At 32.1% G+C, this 20,476-nt stretch overlaps 1 protein-coding gene across 1 annotated transcript; it reads right to left on the bottom strand.

Annotated features, from left to right (window-relative positions):
* Positions 1 to 7,635: 7,635 nt before the first annotated feature.
* Positions 7,636 to 19,899, bottom strand: LOC134264408 (uncharacterized). The gene is made up of 7 exons (XM_062746701.1): positions 19,762 to 19,899; positions 17,128 to 17,239; positions 16,612 to 16,807; positions 15,982 to 16,089; positions 15,787 to 15,859; positions 9,852 to 10,012; positions 7,636 to 7,792 (listed from the first exon to the last, which is right to left on the bottom strand). Exons 2-7 carry the CDS (start codon positions 17,179 to 17,181, stop codon positions 7,746 to 7,748), a joined length of 639 nt encoding a protein of 212 aa, XP_062602685.1. The 5' UTR covers positions 17,182 to 17,239; positions 19,762 to 19,899; the 3' UTR covers positions 7,636 to 7,745.
* Between the last annotated feature and the right edge of the window lie 577 nt (positions 19,900 to 20,476).

The following is a 20,476-nucleotide window of genomic DNA, read 5'->3' as shown; positions in this document are numbered from 1 at the left end:
TTGCATTGTTGTTTTAAAAGACTGAACAACTGAGCGTTTTCAATGGTGTATTCGGCTAAAATTTCTTTCGCAATGGTGTCTAAAAATTAAAAAAGAAAGTTTTGGAAGTATACCTTGATGCTTTGTGTAAATACACGTATACCTACTTTAAGGAATTTCATCTGTTTTACTCTATGTATTAAAGTTCTATTCTTGTTAGTATTTTACATGAATTTTAAAGAAAAATCCTTAAATTGGATAAAGCATGGATCTTGAATGTGATAGCCATAATTTGTAATGTATATTTAAACATACATAGTAATTTGATGCAAATTTCGAATTTTCTTACCTTGAACGCAATTATTAGAGCTTGTTTTTCCTATTCAGTTGATATTAAAAGCAACTTTCTTTTTTTAAAAAATACCGTCATTTTTTAATTTTTTAATGATAAAATGCTCTTTAGCATCTTACTGAATAAAAAAATGATAAAAGAAACGATCTTTACTTCCAACATTTTCTTAAATAATACAGTTATTGTGCCCAGTATAAATAATTAACTCAATATAATGTGATAAATACTGTAGTAATCTGATCTGTTACCCCTTTTCCAACCTTCACATAACTAACCGTGTAAGGGAAAAGTTTACTGTAATAGAGCCTGCACAGTATGCATTTTTATGTCCGTAAGATATTGTCAAAATTAAATTATGTAAACACTTTATGTTGCACAAATTAATTTACAAAATATGAATGTACTTTGGAATAGTTTACTAATTATCTAAAAAAAAAACACTTCGTCTTAGAAGAGCATAAATATTATGTCCACCCGTTATTGTGACTTTCCTTTTATTTAAACCCACTTGCTTCTTACAAATAATAATTACCTTTCATGGTATCTTCCATTACGGGATCATTTTCTGCAACAATGAAAATGAAGTGGAGAAATGATTTGTAAATTAAATTGATGATATACGTATGATGTATATACGAGGGGTTATCAAAAAGTTCGTGGACTGGCACCATAAAATTAAAACTGCTTTAGGTACATCAACGAATTTTAGAATATCTGATTAGCATCATAGAATAAACCGCAGATCATAAATTTTATTTTTAAATAAATTAGTAATGTTTTTGTAAGCTATGGTATGTCCAGTCGGCGCAACCTCGACCGAAGCATAACTAAGAAAAACTCTTTTGATATGAACATTTGACATCCAAAAATCTGATTAATTCAGGTATATGTTGGGACACTATTGCTCAATAAAATATTAAGTTTTCAATTCATTCTGAAAGTTCTATGAAAATTTATCGTAAATTTGACATGGAGTGTCTAAACAAATAAGTCCTTGAAAATGACGTCAAAAGGGGGGAGCGGTTTCATTTTCTAACATTCTATAAAGTTTTGGCCCTGAAAAAAGTGGTATAGACCTAGGAAATGTTTAAACTGGCTATATATGGAGAAATTAAATGCATCCAGAGTACTTGTTTATTAATGCAACAGAGGTTCAGGGAGAAAAGGGATGCACATTTAATATCGATTCTTATTCAAGGTGGGAAAAATCATTCACGTCAAAAAATGACGTTGATCATATGTTGTAGATATTAAAATCACAAACGCAAAATATGCTGGCACAATCGAGCGAGGATCTCTCCCAATGTATCAGTCCATTTGCAATATTATATGCATTTAAAGCCGCTGTTCCTGACATCGTAAAGTCATAAAAACAAGACGGGTTTAAGTCCTTACTCAACTACAGGGAATCTCATTAAATTAAAAGTATGAGGTAGAAGAAGCGGACTTTGAAAAAAAATGACGTTGAGGGACGTAATGAAACTAAACGGCGACGGCGCCGGGTAACCATATAATGTCTTTTTTATTTTATCATATTTTAGCAAAAATTGAACGAATCAAGCTAAAATTTTCAACATTTCTTTATTTTTTGTTGCTTTATGTCCATCATAAATTTTGAAAGTATAGACTATACATAATACTACTTCTATAGCCTCAGTCCACGAACATTTTGATAACCCCTCGTAATTATATATAAGAAAATTATTTTGAATAGATAATAAAAAAATATTATGAATATATGTATTTTATTTTTCGCCAACCTTCTCTCTGTGCTTGTGTCTGTGCATCTTTACCTCCTTCGATTTCGTCGCTTGATGATTCATTCTCTGCCACTAAAGAGATACAAAGTTGAAAAGGATTTGTTTTATTCATTTCATTTGTTTTATTTACTCAGGTACTTAGTTTCTGTCGTCCAAATATTTTCCAAAGGGGGGGGGGGGGGGTCAACCCAGTAAAAAAAAATCCAACCTCAGAATTTATTTACAAGCAAAAAAAAAACCCCTGAACTAAACTTGCCCAAACATGAAAATCCTATTTCGGGGAGGGGGGGGGGGGGGGGGGTTGACTGTAAATGCCTTATACCAATTACTTATCATACCAAGTTAAGAAATGTCTGCGTTTTCAAGGGGAATCTCAATTTTCTAGGGTAACTACTTGATTTTTTTTATTGTTTCCAAATTATTATACCAAAATATTATTACATTATTTGCAGAATGGTGACGTATAGAAATATTTTCTTTCTGTCTCCTAAAAATTTTATAGAACATTGAATTTAGTTTAAATTTTACACAAACACTTGAAGGGATTTTCAAACAAACTAGAGCAATGCAAGCTTTTAAAAGTTTCCAATCTTAGTACAAATTTGAGCTCTAAATCCGTATAAAGTGTTTTTTCTCTAGTAGCAAGCGATCTCTTTTTGTTTTTGCACCATCTTTTATCTTTATATGACAACTTTACCATATGTGAAAATAAGAAAAAATTCAAATATAGGAAGCATATAAAAATAAGTACTATATCCTAAAAATTTAAGAAAAGCAGAGAAAATTCAGATTAGACATTATCCATTTTAGTTAGATTATTTATGCCAGTTTTGTAATATTATCTTATGGACCCTTTATACATGTAGTAGTATCTTTTCATGCAGAAAAAAAAAACTTTAATCGTTTGAAATTCATGTAGAGATTGCATGCATAAGGTTGTCCAGTATTTTTTAATTTTAAATGTACAAAAGATAATGACCTTGACCTGACTTTGTCTCTAATATAAAACGATCAATGGCAATGATCTCACCTATACCAACATTCAGTGATATTGTCTTTTTGAATCTATAATAATTTCATTAATTTTAGATACAAGAAATATGAGAAGAATCCTACATTAAAAAAATTAATAAAAAGGTCTGAGAAGTTCATATAGGAAAATTATTTTCTTTTATTCTTTGGTATATTGTAGGGGACCCCGATGAGGGGGTTTAAGTGCGTTGGACGAAATGACTCTTGCGGGATACACGTCCTTTTTCGTGGTTTACATACCCCCAGTGACTGCACTTTTTGTTTATATCACTAATATGATGTTCCAGTTTATTAGAATGTGTAGCAAAATAATTCCAAAATATGATTTTTAGAGAAACTCGAGAGGGGCGGGGGGGGGGGGGTCCACTTCTGGTCACAGATTTTAGTTATTTAGGGTGCTTGATAACACAACTGTCGAGTGATAGAAGAAAGTCTCTCGTATAGCTTTTTACCTATTTACAAAAAAATAATATTTAAAAAAACTATTTATATAGCATATGAAATTTTCAAGGAGCATTGGACTACACATGGAAAAGGCAAATATACTAAGTATTCGTAATTGTCCCCCCCCATTTCACGAAAGCGAGGGGTCGTTAAATCTCATTCGTCTGTCCGTCAGTCTGTCTAGCTGTCCGTCTGTCAGTCCGTCACAAAAACTTTAACCTTGCCCATAAATTTTGATTTAGCTGAGCTCATATTTCACAAGTGCATTCCTTGTGCCAAGGTTTACCAGATTTGACCTTTTGACCTTGGAGTTCGACCCACTTTTACATAAAAAATCCCAACTTTTACTTTGACCATATTTTTTGAATCATAGAAACTAGGACTTTCATATTAAACAGATGCATTCTTTGTGGCAATTCCTTCAATTTGATAGCATCAAATTTGACCTTTTGACCTTGACCTTGGAGATTTCCGTACTTATGAAAATACTTTAACCTTGACCATAACTTTTTAATGGTAAAGGCTAAGGCTTTCATACTTCACATATGTAATTCATGTAAGAAGACCTTTCATTGCATACCATGAACTTTGACCGTTTGATCTTAACCTTGGAGTAACACGTTCTTTTCAAGAACTTTGACCTTGGTCACAACTATCGAATGGCCGAAGCTAGGACTTTAATTTTTCGCATATTTATTTTTTGTAGCAAGACCTTTCTTTGGGTACCACCAAATCTGACATATTGAACTTGACCGTGGAGTTTGACCCACCTTTACACAAAAATTCTGAACTTTTACTTTGACCATAACTTTTGAATGGTAGATACTAGGACTGTCATATTTCACATATATATTCTATGTGAAAAGACTTTTATTGGATACCAACAACCTTGACCTTTTGACCTTGACGTTGGAGATTTTTTGTACTAATAAATAAACTTTAAACCTTGACCATAATTTTTGAATGGTAAGGGCTAGGGCTTTCACACTTTACATACATAATCCTTGTGAGAAGACCTTTCATTAAATAACAAAAACTTTGACCCTTTGACCTTGACCTGAGATTGATGATTTCTAAATAAATGACATTATATAGGGTGTTCATATTACGCACAATATGTCATAAAAATGACATCTCACCCACAAAGACACCGAAAGCGGGGCACTACAATATCTTGAATTTGTTTGTTGTCCCCCGCTTTCGCGAAAGCGAGGGGAAATTAAATATCATTCGTCTGTCCGTCTGTCTGTCTGTCCGTCAGTCTGGGCGTCCGTCACAAAAACTTTAACCTTGCCCATAACTTTTGATTTAGTGGAGGTATGACTTTCATATTTCATATGTGTAATCCTTGTGACAAGACCTTTCTTTGGGTACCACCAAACTTTAACTTTGGCCATAACTTTTGAATGGTGGGTACTAAGACTTTCATATTTCAAATTTGTATTTTGTATGGCAAGACCTTAGATGGGATACCAATAACTTTGACCTTTTGACGTTGACCTTGGAGATTTACGTACTTATGAAAAAAACTTTAACCTTGACCATAACTTTTGAACGGTAAGGGCTAGGGCTTTTGCACTTCACATATGTAATTTTTGTGAGAAGACCTTGCACTGCATACCAAAAACTTTGACCTTGACCTTGGAGTTTTTACTACTTTTAAAAAAACTTTAACCTTGGTCACAACTTTTGAACGGTAGATACTAGGACTTTCATATTTCAATTATGTATTTTTTGTGTAAAGACTTTTCATAGGATACCAATAACTTTGACATTTTGACTTTGACCTTGGAGATTTACGTACTTATGAAAAACTTTAATCTTGACCATAAGTTTTGAATGGTAAGGGTTAAGGCTTTTATACTTCACTGTAATCCTTGTGAGAAGACCTTTCATTGGATACCAAGAATTTTAACCCTTTGACCTTGACTTTTGAGTTGACCTACTTTTTAAAAACTTTAACCTTGGCCATAACTTTTGACCGGTTAATGTTAGGGTTTTCATCATTCAAATATGTATTACTTGTGACAAGACCTTTCTTAAAAAACCAACAACTCAGACCCTTTCACCTTGGAGTTTGACCTACCTTTCAAAAATTTATCCTTGGTCATAACTTTTGAACAGGTAGTGCTAGGGATTTTGTATTTCACAATCGTATTTCTTGTGAGAAAAACCGTACTTTTGGTAATGATATATTTGATTTGCATTTAAGAATATTTTAATCTTCATTATGTTGCCATTCGGGGTCATCAGTGTTTCACAAACACATCTTGTTCCTTATATTGAGAAGAGATACAGCTTTCATACATGACATGTGCATTACTTGTGACAAGATAATTCCAAGCATGCTATGATTTTTTACCCCTTGACCTTGACCTTCATGATTGACCTTATTTATACACAAAAACAACTTCAATGATAATTTCTGAATAAATGACAAATGATAGGGTGTTCATATTAAACACAATATGTCATAAAAAAAATAACATCTCACCCACAAAGACACCGAAAGTGGGGGACCACAATTCTTTGAATTTGCTTGTTTACATTTAATGTGCAAGGGCATATACTATTTTGTTTAAGCTGAAATCTGGAATGCTAATCAGGTTTAAAGTTTTTTTTCGGCCACAATGAAGAGGCATCATGACAGGAATAAACAAATACTGATTTGTAGCAATTTAGCAGTTAATTACTAAGGTTTTTACAGGCACATAGCAGCAGGGGGGGGGGGGGGGGGCTGGCCCCTAAGGTTTTTCCCAACATTACTTATTCTATAAGAAATGTTTATTGAAAGGTTGGTCTCCTAACATTTTGTGGTACTGAAGAATTTGAAAGACCCGGCCTCTAACCACACACACCCCTCACATACACACACCCGCCGACTTTGGGAAAACTTTTCTTTTCCCCCTTTTTTGGATTGTCAACTTTTTCAGGTAAATAAAAAAAAATCTCAAGCTGCCTTACTCCCTACTTTCAAACACGATGCTACGTGGCTATTTTACCATAATTCATTTAATTGTTACATATTTTTAAGCCTTCTGATATATTTATCAATGGATGATTTCTTTCTTTTTCATCATTCTAAGCTGTATCTCCAAAACGTGGTAGTTGACATATTGTAAGTCAATCAACTGTCTTCCCACATTTTTTTTCTAACAAAACCTTAAGTAAATATCTTGATAAAGAATTGTTATAAGGGTTACCTTTATGAGACAAAGTCAATGTTTGTACAAAACTACGAAAAGGTGAAGTCAGAACAAGTGTAAAAATATGTTTTTGTTTTTTGTTTTTTTTTTGTTTTTTTTTTTTTTTTTTTTTTTTTTTTTTTTTTTTTTTTTTTTTGTTGTTGTTGTTGTTGTTGTTTTTTTTTTCTTTTTTTTTTTGAAAACGTCAGGAGCAATTGCTTGTAATTTTATTCAGTGCTGTGCTGTTCTTTACTGTGAAAAGTATGTAGCATCGTGCTTGCAAATTTTGCTTGGTCAGTTCCTTACAAATAAAAGTAAGCATGTTATTATGTATTTCATTTTTCACCAACCTTCTGTCTGTGTCTGTGCATGGGCGATTTTGTCTATTAATGATACATTCTCTACAACGAAAATATAAAGCTAAAGAGGATTTTTTTTCTTTTATTTATTAGGCCCTATTTATTTTCAATACCCATTTCAACTAAACAAAGTTGATTATTTGAAGCAATATACAAAGTAATTTTTAAAGAAAATTCTCCCAATTATTATACCCACACATTATTATTTTATCAATGGATAATAATTAAATCAAATCATACACTAAACATAAACTTTAAAGCAGTACCATTTTTTTAGTATTTAAAACACAATTTGGTTGCTGCATCGCGAGTGTATTTTTCAATAAGAACTGAATGCAAAAAAGAATTAATGATACATTTCTACTTTGTTAACAAAATTTAAATCTATGTAGTGGGTAAGAATTTGAGAAATAAAATGTATACAGGAATATTTTCGCCCCGTGTTATTTTGACCCCTTTGCACTTGCAAACAATTTTGACCCGTTTAAATTTAAATTTGCCCAATTATAGCTCTGTGTAAATTACACTGCTTTCTTTAAATTCACCCATTTGTGAAAAGGTCATGGGAAAAAATAAGACAGTGGGGAAAGTTTCCAACAGTTATAAAATGACTGCTGGGTTATTCCCAAATATTTTAAAAGGAAAAATAACCTTCTTTGAGCGCTGAATCTATGCTCCTTTCTGTAAAAAGACGATATATATCAAATAAGTTCTAATTTTCACACTAAGATAAAATTCAAACCATTTTAAATTTATACATTTGACAACCCATTTTTAACTAAAAATAAGGTATATTGCACTCATTTGATTGATTATAAATTCTTTTAAACCAGAAGTCTCTGTCGAGACAGAAGCTCTACTGGTTTGTACTTATAGCAAAGGAAGAGAAAAGTTCTTAAGCTGTTGGGAATTGAAACTTTACCACAGCAATAAAAAGAATAATGATCCTTGATTAAGTCTCTTTATGTTCTTAGTGTAGTCTACTTGCATGCCACATTATATTATAATCAGACTTAAACTGTATTTGGAGTAGCATTTTGAGAATTTTTAACAAAAATTTCTAATTTTAGTTACTACGGCAACACCGATCATCGAAATCAAAAACAGACATATAGAATTGTGTATCTTAGTGTAGTCTACTTGTGTGCCAAGTTATATTGGAATCAGACCAAAACTGTAGAAGGAGTAGCATTTTGAAAGAATTTCACAGAAATTTCTATTTTTAGTAACAACGGAAACACCATTCATCGAAATCAAAAACGGATAAACAGAATAATGTATCTTAGTGTAATCTACTTGTGTGCCAAGTTATATTGAAATCAGACCAAAACTGTAGAAGGAGTAGCATTTTGAAAGAATTTCACAGAAATTTCTATTTTTAGTAACAACGGCAACACTGTTCATCGAAATCAAAAACGGATATATAGAAATATGTATCTTAGTGTAGTCTACCTATGCGTTAAGTTATATTGAAATCAGACTAAAACTGTAGGAGGAGTAGCATTTTGAAAGAATTTCACAGAAATTTCTATTTTTAGTAACAACAGCAACACCGTTCATCGAAATCAAAAATGAATTTACAGAAATATGTATCTTAGTGTAGTCTACTTATGTGTTAAGTTATATTGAAATCAGATCAAAACTGTTGGAGGAGTAGCATTTTGAAAGAATTTCACAGAAATTTCTATTTTTAGTAACAACAACAACACCGTTCATCGAAATCAAAAACCGACACACAGAATTATGTATCTTAGTGTAGTCTACTTGTGTGCCAAGTTATATTGAAATCAGACCAGAACTGTAGGAGGAGTAGTATTTTGAAAAATTGTTTACAGACAGACGGACAGACGGACAGCTAGACAGACAGACGGACGACGGACGCATTATATATAAGCTATATAGAGCTAAAAAATATACTTATGATGCAGATAAACAATGTATATCAGATGCATCAAAAGAGAGGAAAAAGTGAATTTGATGACAGTATCAGAAGTTTGATGTGATTGGAGAGTTGGAACCACTCTCTCAGCATGGTAATAAAAAATAATCCCGAATCCCCCTATGGGGAAAGACAACTTTTTCTAATCTGAAGTCTTATTGTGTAAAGATGATCAATAACCATATGAAGGTGGAGTTTCTCTCGTTTTCATTGTTTAATATGATTGTATGAGTTGCGATAGACAAAAAATTGCCTGATTGATTGAATAATGATGAGATTTAAAGTTGTAAAATTTTTCATTTAAATGGAACGTTTGGATGTTTCTTATCAATTGTTACATAATCACATGTCCATTTCGTAGGAACAAGAAAGAAATATTCGTCGATCAATGAGTAACATTGAAATGGAAAGTTATAAGAGTTAGAAAATCTACGCTGGAAGACAGGCAGACAGACAAACGAGATTTAAAGTCCCCTTGCTTTCGGGAAACAGGGGGAAACAAAAATTATTTTACAAAATGTTAGCATTATGTTTTCTTTTTATTATGCAGGAGTTTAATGACTATTATCAGAAAATATAATTTGAATTAGCTGTGCTGTGCAATACATTTCTATTTAATAATTGTTCTAAAGTTTTATGTTCATGAAGAAGTTATAGAAACTTATAGAATAGAAGGGTTTGATACAAACTGTTTTAAGGTTCTGAAACATAAAATTAGCAATATATATGTTTTAACATGCAGAATTTTAAGTTTACGTATGTGGGAAGAAAATATAACATGAAGATGTGCTTAAAACTTACGTAGCTTACGAATCTTTTGATATAGTACGGCAACTAATCCACACAATATTAAAAACAAAATCGACAGAGAAAAAACAGCAACAATGAAGCCCGTCGCATTATTTTCTTCTTCGAGTGATTGTTCACGATTAAAAGTAGAGTTCTTCTCTCTTCCATCAATCCTACAGAAAAAATGTGTCAAAAACACGTTAATTATCACATCTTGCTATAAACGCAGTTAAACGTCTGATGAAATAAAGTTCTACATATGTTCAGACAGGTTAAAGTTTCGAGAAGGAAAAAAGGGTCGAACGAAAGAGAAGCTGGATTTCACAGCACATAATACAACATCTATAGGTGAACTCATTAGTATTCTAAACCATGGTATAATATCATATTGTAGAAATGATGGTATATCAAATTAATAATGTTAAAAAGGTTGTAAAATCATTCACTTTTACGAAGTTTGCACCTGAGCGTTTGAGCCGATTTTTATCTTAACCCTTATTTAAGGTGGAATGCCACACCAACTTTTTATTTTATAGATCTTTGAGTCATCCTTTTTAAACAATGGTTTCAGCATTGAAAGGCCGATATTATCTCTTGATTATTTTGTATATTTTTTTTGTATTTTTTCAAAGAAAATGAAAAAAAAAATTATATCCAAATAAGTTGTTTTCGAGATTAAAGAGTTTGCTGTAAATGAATGCATTATATGAATATCTTATAAAATATGTAAAGAAAAGCTGGTTAGACTTTTTAATTTTTTTTTTATAAAAAATTATTTATGAAAATAAAACACATTATTTGTGAATATTTTTAAACCTATGGTTAAAAACACCATAAAAATAGTCACAACTAAGGACAACATGTTTTTCAATTATTTTTAAAAGAAATGAAAACGAAATTAAGATATTTAGAGAAATTATTTTTTTTAAATATTTGGACCTAACCCGATCAAAAGGAAACTGATCCCGATCAAAATGTACACAAAATGAATAAAATGCTAACTTATTGCCTCTTCATGTATTAACAAAGAAGAAATCTATTTTATTGTCAGGTTCAATAATATTTTAACCCTTATAACACCTAATCAGACTAGTGTTCTTGGGGAAATGTTATTTATTTCCAGTCATTTTACAATTATGGTTGGGATCGGTTTAATTTTGATCGGGATTGGCCAAAATTAAACAAAATAATTTCTCTAAAATTTGACTATTTCTTTTCAATTTCTTTTATAAATATGATTATTAAATGTGTTCTCCCCAGTTGTGACTGGTTTTAAGAAGATTTTAACCACAAGTTTTGAAAAATATTCACAAATTATGTGTTTTATTTTCATAAATAATTTTTATTTAAAAAAAAATTAATATCTTTACGGCTTTTCTTCACATATTTTATTAGGTTTTCATGTAATGCATTCATTTTCAGCAATTTTTTTTTTTAAAAAGAAAGCATCTTATTTGAATGTAAATAATTTTTTGAATTTTCTTTGAAAAAATACCAAAAATTCATATAAAATAATCAAAAGCTAATGTCGGCCTTTCAATGCTGAAACCATTGTTTAAAAAGGTTGACCCAGAGATCTATGAAATAACAAGAGGCCCACGGGCCTTATAGGTCACCTGAGCATTATGCAACAACTTTCCAGTTATTGAATTTGATACATGTTTTAAGCCAGATGCTATATGGCATTCACAATTTTGAAAGAGGCACCATTGATCATCATAACAATACACTTAGCAGTTGCTTAGCTTGGTTACTGAATACCCATACGCAGGGTAGGGGAACAATATTGCATTCCAACTAATCAGCAATATTCAGCAATAATCAGTAGTGCCCCTAACACTGTGACATAAACCCCTGACCCTAGGTCCACACATTGCACAAATTTTAAAAAGGCACCCTTAAAATTGCCTATCAAAAAATAAATAAATGTTTTATAAATATAAAGGAGCAGATTTCAAACAATTAATTCATTTTCAGTATATCAGTAGAGCCCCCCGCACCCCTGACCCTGGGGCCTTGAATCCACAATTCTGCAAGATTAGGGCCCTTGCTCATCATAACTATTTAGGTAGTTCATCTGCTTCATACCCAGAGACAGAGAAGAAAATTTTCAAAGATTTAATGTATTTTCACTATATAATCAATAGAGCCCCGCCCTAACACCAGAGCCCCAGACCCTGGGGCCATTAAAATCACAATTTTGGTTCAGGCACTCTTGTCCATCATAACTATGCACTTAGTTGGTTTATTTAATACCTAGGAGCAGAGAAGAAGATTTTCAAAGAATTCATGCATTTTCACTATATAATCAATAGAGCCCCCCCCCCAACACCAGAATCCTTGACCCTGGGGCCATAAAATTCACAATTTTGGTTGAGCCACTCTTTCTCATCATAACTATGCACTTAGTTAGTTTACTTGATACCTAGGAGCAGAGAAGAAGATTTTCAAAGAATTCATGTATTTTCACTATATAATCAATAGAGCCCCTCCCCTAACACCAGAACCCTTGATCCTGGGGCTATAAAATTCACAATTTGGGTAAAAGCATTCTTGCTCATCATAACTATGCACTTAGTCAGTTTATTTAATACAAAAGGGGCAGAGAAGAAGATTTTCAAAGAAATCATGTATTTTCACCATAGAGCCCCGCCCTAACAACAGAACCCTTGATCCTGGGGCCATAAAATTCACAATTTTGGTAGAGGCACTCTTGTTCATCATAACTATGTACTTAGTTGGTTTATTTAATACCCAGGAGCAGAGAAGAAGATTTTCAAAGAAATAATGCATTTTCACTATATACTTATTTAGCCCCGCCCTAGGACTAGAACCACTGACCCCAGGGCCATGAATTTCACAGTTTTGGTAGAGGACTCAATGCTGATTACAATCATGTAAACAGTTTGACTGCTTGATGTCCAGGAGTAAAGAAGAAGATTTTTAAAGATTGCATTAATTTTAGTGGTTTTGGCCCCACCCCTCAGGCCCGAAGGGGGCAGGGATCACGAAATTCATAATTGTTGTTCCCCTTCACCCATAGATGCTTTGTGCCAAATTTGGTTGAAATTGGTTCAGTGGTTGCAGAAAAGAAGCTGAAAATGTTCAAATGTTAACACACGACGCACGACGGACGACGACGGACGAAAACGGATAGCAATAGGTCACCTGAGTTTATTCAGGTGACCTAAAAAGTTGGTGTGGCATTCCTCCTTAAAAAATTCTGCATTATATAGCAATTCTTACAATAAATTCAGATTCTACAGTGCCAATATTCAGTTAAAACTCAGTTAAATGATTAAATTCAATACCAAAAGCATTAAGTGAGAAACTATATTTTGTGGCGGAAGGTGTATTAGAAGAAAATGATCATTTATTTTGTCTTCTTTAAAAGTATTTAAAGTATGTTTATTTTGGCTTCCTATTTTTACATGCAGTGTACTCACATTTATTTTGTGAAGTACATAGACTTTTTTTAATTCTGGTCTTAAATTATCTATTAAATAAACTGTCATAATTCCAATCATCATATCTGATAAATATAGCATTAATATTTTCAAAACAAAGAAAAAATTGCCCTAATTGAAGCTTAAAAATAGCACAAATTTAGTAATATCTTAAAATTAACATCATAGACCTTCACTTTTAATTTTCTTTTCCAAACATATACTCGTTTGTAACTTTTTGGTAAGTTTAGTAAAATGCCATTTCTTTTCAATGATTATTTCTTTGTTAAATTTTTTAATACTTGAAAAATTAAAATATTTGAGTGCAAAAAGGTCAAATAATTACATATGCGGATTAATTTGAAAATTTCCCGTTTTTACAAAGAAAGAGGGCGTACGTATAAGGCTTGGACAATCCCCCGATCTGAGACAAAATGTTTCTCAATTTTCAAAATTCACAGAAAAGTTATATTTTTCTAAAATCATGTTCTCCATAATGTCATCTTCTAAACATTTTATCATTTTATTTTACTGAACGATTTATTATTTGATAATCTTAATTCAAAATTGACAGTTCAGCATATTTAGTGGAAAATGGGTTTACTAAAGCTATATAAAATAAATTTTGAACATGAATGGGTCAAGTCTCCATTTTTCGTTAACGCTTAAAGGATGGAAATGTAAATGTGAAATCTATTTCATTCGTCAAAAAATGGAATCTGAACCCATTCTATATGAAAATTGAAAATTTATTTTAAAAATGCACGCTTCAGCAACCCCGTTCATTTAAACCACACTGACAGACATCGATAATTCATATTCTTGGTAGCGTAGTGGTTAAAGCGGTCGGTCTTGAATCAAACCCTGCGCTATGGAGAGAGTTCGAATCATACATGAAGCTTTTTTCTTTTTTGTTTTCATATATCTTAAAAACATGAGTGAAATATGAATTTTTAATAAAATATGAAAACAATGAAATACAGAATAAAGTGTGTAAAAGATGATATAAACAATATTATTTTGAAAAGTATAACTTTTAGGATTGAGAAATGTCTCTTCTCAGCGCGGGAGATTGTCCTCGCCTTGTACGCCTCCATTCGTTTAATGTCTCATTTTAAGAAGAAATAAGACAGTCACTGTGTCTGTTCCCATACTTTACTTGAACAAAATATATGAAAGGAAAAACTCAAAAAGATGATTTATAAGTAAAAAGAATTTACAGTTGAAAAAGGTCAAACTGAATGTTCTGTAGCGACAAAAGAAGCGCATAGTCCTCCATCTTGTTTTGATTTTTAATGAAGCTATATGTATAAGTTCAAAAATATACTAGTACTTGATAAAAAAAAAAACTCTCATTACTTTTGATGGCAGGATCCAATCTCCTTCAACAAAGTTAATTACGTTAATTTAAATGAATTTTGAAATTTACAGACAGCAACCGAATTTTTCTTTACCTGTAGGTAAGATTTAACCAATATTGGCAAAGGAAGTATGACATTTTCACTTTCGGCAACGTCTAAATGAAGACCCGATTTCACAGTTCAGTGCTAGCCTAATGTAATATGTATTTCATTTGATGTTGATCAAACATTGGTTGCATATAGGCACGATGCAAGAAACACCGGCCCCGATTTTGACAAATTGACAAGGTGTCCAACATATACACATAGCCAAGAGCAAGAGTAAAGGCAAGAGATTTAAAGTACTGCCTGCAAACATACATGGCCAGTTTTCCACTGGTAATCAAATGCAAAAAGTCCATTTTTGGATGCTAGAACTTGATTGACATATACTTTCTGTGTATACCCTGTGCCTTATGTGTCATTTTCAACATCAGTGTAAACTAGACTTCAGATGAATTTCTTCTAAAAAGTCAAGATATTTGAAAATAAATTGTGTGAAGTTTCAATGTTCTTGAATTATCAGAAAGCGAGATTTTTGAAAACCTTCAGACGAAAACTTAAAATGGAGGCATAGATAAAACATTCTGGGACAACATTATACACAAAAACTAGAGGTATTGTGAGCATGGGCTCAATAAATTATACCCCCCGCCTCCCATATGTGTATAAATGGCAGTGTCCATGTTTTGATGTGGGATACCCAAAATATGTGTCAGATCAAAAAGTAAAATTGAAGGTGCACAATGGCAATATGTAATAAAGATTCTGTGAAAGTTTCATCAAATTTCATCCAGTGGTATAAGAGGAGTTGCGGATAAGAGATGTGTACCCCAAAGCGTAACAGACGGACGGACGGACGGACGGAATTAACGATTACTATATACCCTCCCACTTTTCAAGCGGGGGGTATAATAAACTCGCTTGAGACCCCTTTAAAAGAGTGTTATGCTGACATTGATTGAAGTAATTTAATTTCACGAAATCATCGGCAAGTATTCTAACCATAAGCCCACATTAGGCAAACGTATTAAGTAATGCTCTCTAAATTTTTCTTTTTTAAAGGAATTACTTTAAATATTTGATAGTAGTTGCACTCACATGGTGTATCGTTTTCGTAAACAATTAAGATCTGCCGCAAAACATTTTGCAACTAATCTTAGGCAAGCCGGATCTGCAAATTAAAACAAAATAAAAATTATTATTATAATATTTTTTCCAACAGCAATTTCTCGAAAAATGTATTTTTTTAAGCAAATTTTCATTCTATTTTATTTTGTCCTTTTTGTAACTTACACCGATAAATTTCATTACTGAAATAGTCCTTTTCTGGACAACCATAAATGAAGTGGCCACACTTCACGTGGTTTAGGATTCCAGTATAGGCGAGTTCCAAACAATTACCTAAAATACATGCATAAAAATAAATAATATTATTATACCTCTTTTGATTTTTCTCTACTTACATCTAAGAGTATATATTTTGCTGATTTCTTAAAAATTGCTATAAAAATACTGATTCCCTGCAGAAAGGTCCATCACTTTGATGAGCTGATCCATACCTATTCAGAGCAGCAATTTCTCTTTATCGTATTCCATTTCCTTTATAATTGTATTGTATTTAAAATAGAATTTCAGGTACTGTCTTTTAAAATGTATTTTTTTCTGTCGATATAACAAAACAGTTATTCTAATAAGATATATAATTGAGAGAGTCAGCAAGATTCCAGTTCCTCTCCAGCTAGCCTATTTCCTTCGACTAAGCGTCGGGAAATAGACTTGTTCTTGGGGAACAGGAATCTTGATGGCTCTCTCAATAAGATACTAGTACTTTAAATATTTAATATTTGTACGCACTGTAAGAAAAAATGCATCTCGCACTTTAATAGGAAAATATATCAGTATATTGAGAATTTATATATATACCTTTTTGGAAAGGAATACTTCTTCCTCGTGGATAACAAAACTGTATAAGAGATGAAAAATTCTTATCAGGGACACAATGATACCCATGTGTTTCGTTGCAATTCAACTGAATAGATGCATTAGACCATTCCTTGGCAGTCATTGGGCAAATGTCTGTTGAGTACACAGGAAAATTGTAGCCCAACGAGTCAATCCTCTAAAAATGAGGACAGAAAAAAGTTTTAATTTTTGTACATGCTACACACAGTGTCATAATCTCTTAAATCAATTTAACAGTTGTAAAACCATACTTTGCAGTGATAAACTGTAAAGTTTAAAATATTTTGATAAAAAAGTCTTATATAATGAAACACTCACAAACGGAAAAACATACTCAGATACATACATTGTTAATTAATTTGTATTTACTGTCTGAACTTGTCATTTGATTTTTTTCACCTTCAACAACCAAATATATAAAGATAAGTTTCTGAGGTAGTTAATTTGACAGAAGAGAGATTCATTTATTTCAATTACCTTAGGGATAGCTAACTGTAGCATAACATATGCAAAAACGTGTAATACAGTCATATCAAGGCTGCCTGAATATTCCTACACAACACACGAAAGGAAGTCTGATCATCAAATCCTAAAAATTAGAAGTAGGTTATTGAAAAGCTCACAAAATTGTCTTAGAATTCTTGCAATACTGTGCATTTACCCACACCTTTTCTTCAAAGTTTATCATTAAAGTTAATCATATACTTAGTACATCGTTACTTTATTAAAGTTTCATTTTCCTTACTGTTAAATTGAATTCCACTGCAATGAAATTTTTTGATGTAAATGTTATGAATTAGACATTCTCCACTATTGTCATGAATAAGTAAACAAGATGTTTTTTGTGATATGAGTCGTTACTTGTAAAATGATGATTCGATGAATGATTGAATGAATGATATGTATTGACATTTATTCTTACTTACTTGTTATTATTGATTAATGGTTATTTGAAGTTTAATATGGGCTAGGTGCATATTTTTCACCATGTACCGAATTTCCTCCACGTTTTAAAGAATACGGAACGTTTGTGAAGTTACCTATATTTGATAGTATCCTAAATTATCCCTAATTCATCATCAGGTGTAAAAAGTGTGATCAAGCCAAAAAGATATAGAGGATATTCAATGTTTTGTAGTTGTATATGGAATTTATTTCAGGAGTGGGACAGGATTTTTTAAAATATATTTTCACGAGTGCAAAGCACTAGTGCAAATATCAAAAAATCCTGTCTCACGAGTGAAAAGAAATTCCATATTCCTCTACAAAAGATTGAATTTTCTGTTTATTACATTGAAGTTCTTTGATTTCCCCCTTTGCCTTCGTATTTTGCAATCTTCGGCTACATGACGTCATAGTTGAGCGGTTTAGACGTCATAGCTAAGTGAAAAACATTGTAAACATGAATTTCAGCATATTTAGGAAATTTTCAGAGTTTTATTTTATGACAGCATGGTGTATAAACTCGTTTTCTATTTTGTTATAGGTTAAGGAGTATTTTTTTTACAATACTCTTGGTGAAGGGAAGCAAAATCTCGAGTTTTCCCGCACTTCCTACATTCTTTCACACTGTGACAGGATATCATTGTGATATTCAAAATGATGTCAAAATCAAAGAGAAATAAGAAAAATCACAGCCCTATGTCGGGTCCTATAAATTTAGAATTGCGTGGCTGATGGATGTTGCCTATATGCACAAAATAGACATGCATGTCTCCAAACCATCCAAATTATGAGACAATGCCTTAATATTTTTCCATAGACCATATATCATACAATAATTAACATAGTGTCATACATCATTACATATACATATGTATACATAATTCAATTACTTATACATACACACTCGTACATAGGGCTTTCAAAATATTAGATAGATCTATAGTATAGAGTTTGCCTTCTGCCCAATCCCAGTAACATTTACTTGTGAATAAAATTTTGAAAAAATATTTAAATACAATAATAATAAGTTTATAGTAATAAGTTTTCTGATGTTAAATAGAATATATCGCCAGGGTTTAAGAATGTTCTGCTTACATTATGCATGTCATGCATACCACAGAAAAAAGTCGAAACCTATCGATATCTGCTTTCCCAAAGTTAACCTCTTTTTTTCTCGGAAACGAAGGTGATTGTTGTCTCCACTTCGAAAGATTTCCATGCCTTTTCTGTGTCCTCAAATGTACCCACCCACCCACCCACACAATCCATCATCTGACACGGATGTCCATAATGTTTATTACCTCTCCGTATTCATGATGCTGAGTGCACCATGTACATACCGCCTCGCCTTGGCCTTTTTTAATTTCTCGACAAATATCGGTAACTTCCGTCACATTATGCATGTTAATGAGTTATGACGCGGTCGGTCTATCGGATTACTCACCTTAAAAAGCTCTCACTGTGGGCAATCTTCCGCTTGAAAAATAAAGTATGGAAGCCTGTTACGAGTATTTTATTTCAAATTTTGACATCTTCAATGTTTTAAGTTTTGTTTCTGTTGATTTATTGTTCTTTCCTCAGTAGGTATTTTCCATCAAAATGGGATATTACAAGAATAGCTATAGGCTAAAGCCTGTGGATAATTCCAAGCAGACAATGGCTCCTTGCTAGAAATTTCAATTTTATAAAAATTTTCCAGAAAACAAAAATTTTAATGTTATAATTAATTTTATTTCATTTTTTGTTAAAAATATACATGAAAACAGGACAAAAAAATCCAATACCATAAAAATGACATAAAAAAAGAAAAGAAAACAAAACAAAAACCCACACAAAGTAACATAATTATATGTTTTTATGACAATAACTGTGCGCCATACTTGCTATCAAAAATAGGTGAACGTCATTCAAAACAACTCAAATTAATGCAGTTCCAAAGAAAGTGATAACAGTACTAAAATTCTTGATTTCAAAAACAGATAAATGTCTGAATATATTTATGTATTGTTGACTAATTTAATACATAAATAATTGAGGTGAGAAAAACAAAGATGCTTCGATTAATTTTTTGATTCAAGTTTTTTCACTATCGAAAACCGGTAACGCCTGGATAAATAAACCATTTACTGGTCCATAAATGCAACTATATAGTACTAATGTGCTTACCTTTGATAATTGGGATAATCGAATAAATCCATTCACTGATAATTAGAGCAAAAGTTATAAAGTACACTCATCCTTGCCTATTGACGCGGAGTATACGAAGCAAGGCAGGGACAGGGAACCAGACTAACTGCATCCGAAGCTTTTCGGCTTTTCGAAGTTATGACACCAAATCTCATGCGATATACGTCACATAATGGGTGTTTATTAACGGGTTTGCTTTGCGACATTCAGATTTATACTTCCTAATGACAAAACTTGTAAGGAGACAGGCCCATCCCTGTTTGGAAAGTCGATTCTACAACCAGTCTACAAATTTTATATCGCATTGCATTCGACAAAGACAGCTATTCTCTTCAAACATTCAGTTTACCATCGAAAATACAGAGACGGTTCATTAAACACAGTTCTCGTGGTGAAGATTCCAGAATAGCGCATGCAGACCGAGAATCCTCAAACCTTAGATACGTACATGTATACCTGAAGTTATGATTTTCACGGCTCAATAAAAGACGAGAAGTCCAGCATTCGTTACATCAACAGTCAAAGGAAATTTCACAGTCATAAACAGAGTAAAAAAGGGCCATTGAAACAGAAGATAAGTTTTAAAAATAATGTTTTCAGTTTTTGGTGATAATTAAGGTTCAAGTTCAAGAACGCGGCATTAATTTATCCCCCGTTTATTATTGTAAAAATAAAAGTACATAATGAAAGTAAA

Source organism: Saccostrea cucullata, unplaced genomic scaffold, assembly GCF_032062105.1.
Source record: "Saccostrea cucullata isolate Sc308-1 unplaced genomic scaffold, CSIRO_AGI_Scuc_v1 ctg1813, whole genome shotgun sequence".
Classification (NCBI taxonomy): Eukaryota; Metazoa; Mollusca; class Bivalvia; order Ostreida; family Ostreidae; genus Saccostrea; species Saccostrea cuccullata.
Note: the sequence above shows the minus strand (reverse complement) of the source record. Positions and strands in the feature narration are given on the sequence as shown.

Bases quoted from the DNA above. Each gene is read 5' to 3' on its own strand.
- LOC134264408 (XM_062746701.1), bottom strand. From the start codon at position 17,181: ATGACTGTATTACACGTTTTTGCATATGTTATGCTACAGTTAGCTATC. The intron at 16,090-16,611 runs GTATATATATAA...CATGTATTTTAG, and splicing joins AAGTATTCCTTTCCAAAAAG to GTAATTGTTTGGAACTCGCC. The intron at 10,013-15,786 runs GTGAGTGCAACT...TTTTTTCTGTAG, and splicing joins TTACGAAAACGATACACCAT to GATTGATGGAAGAGAGAAGA.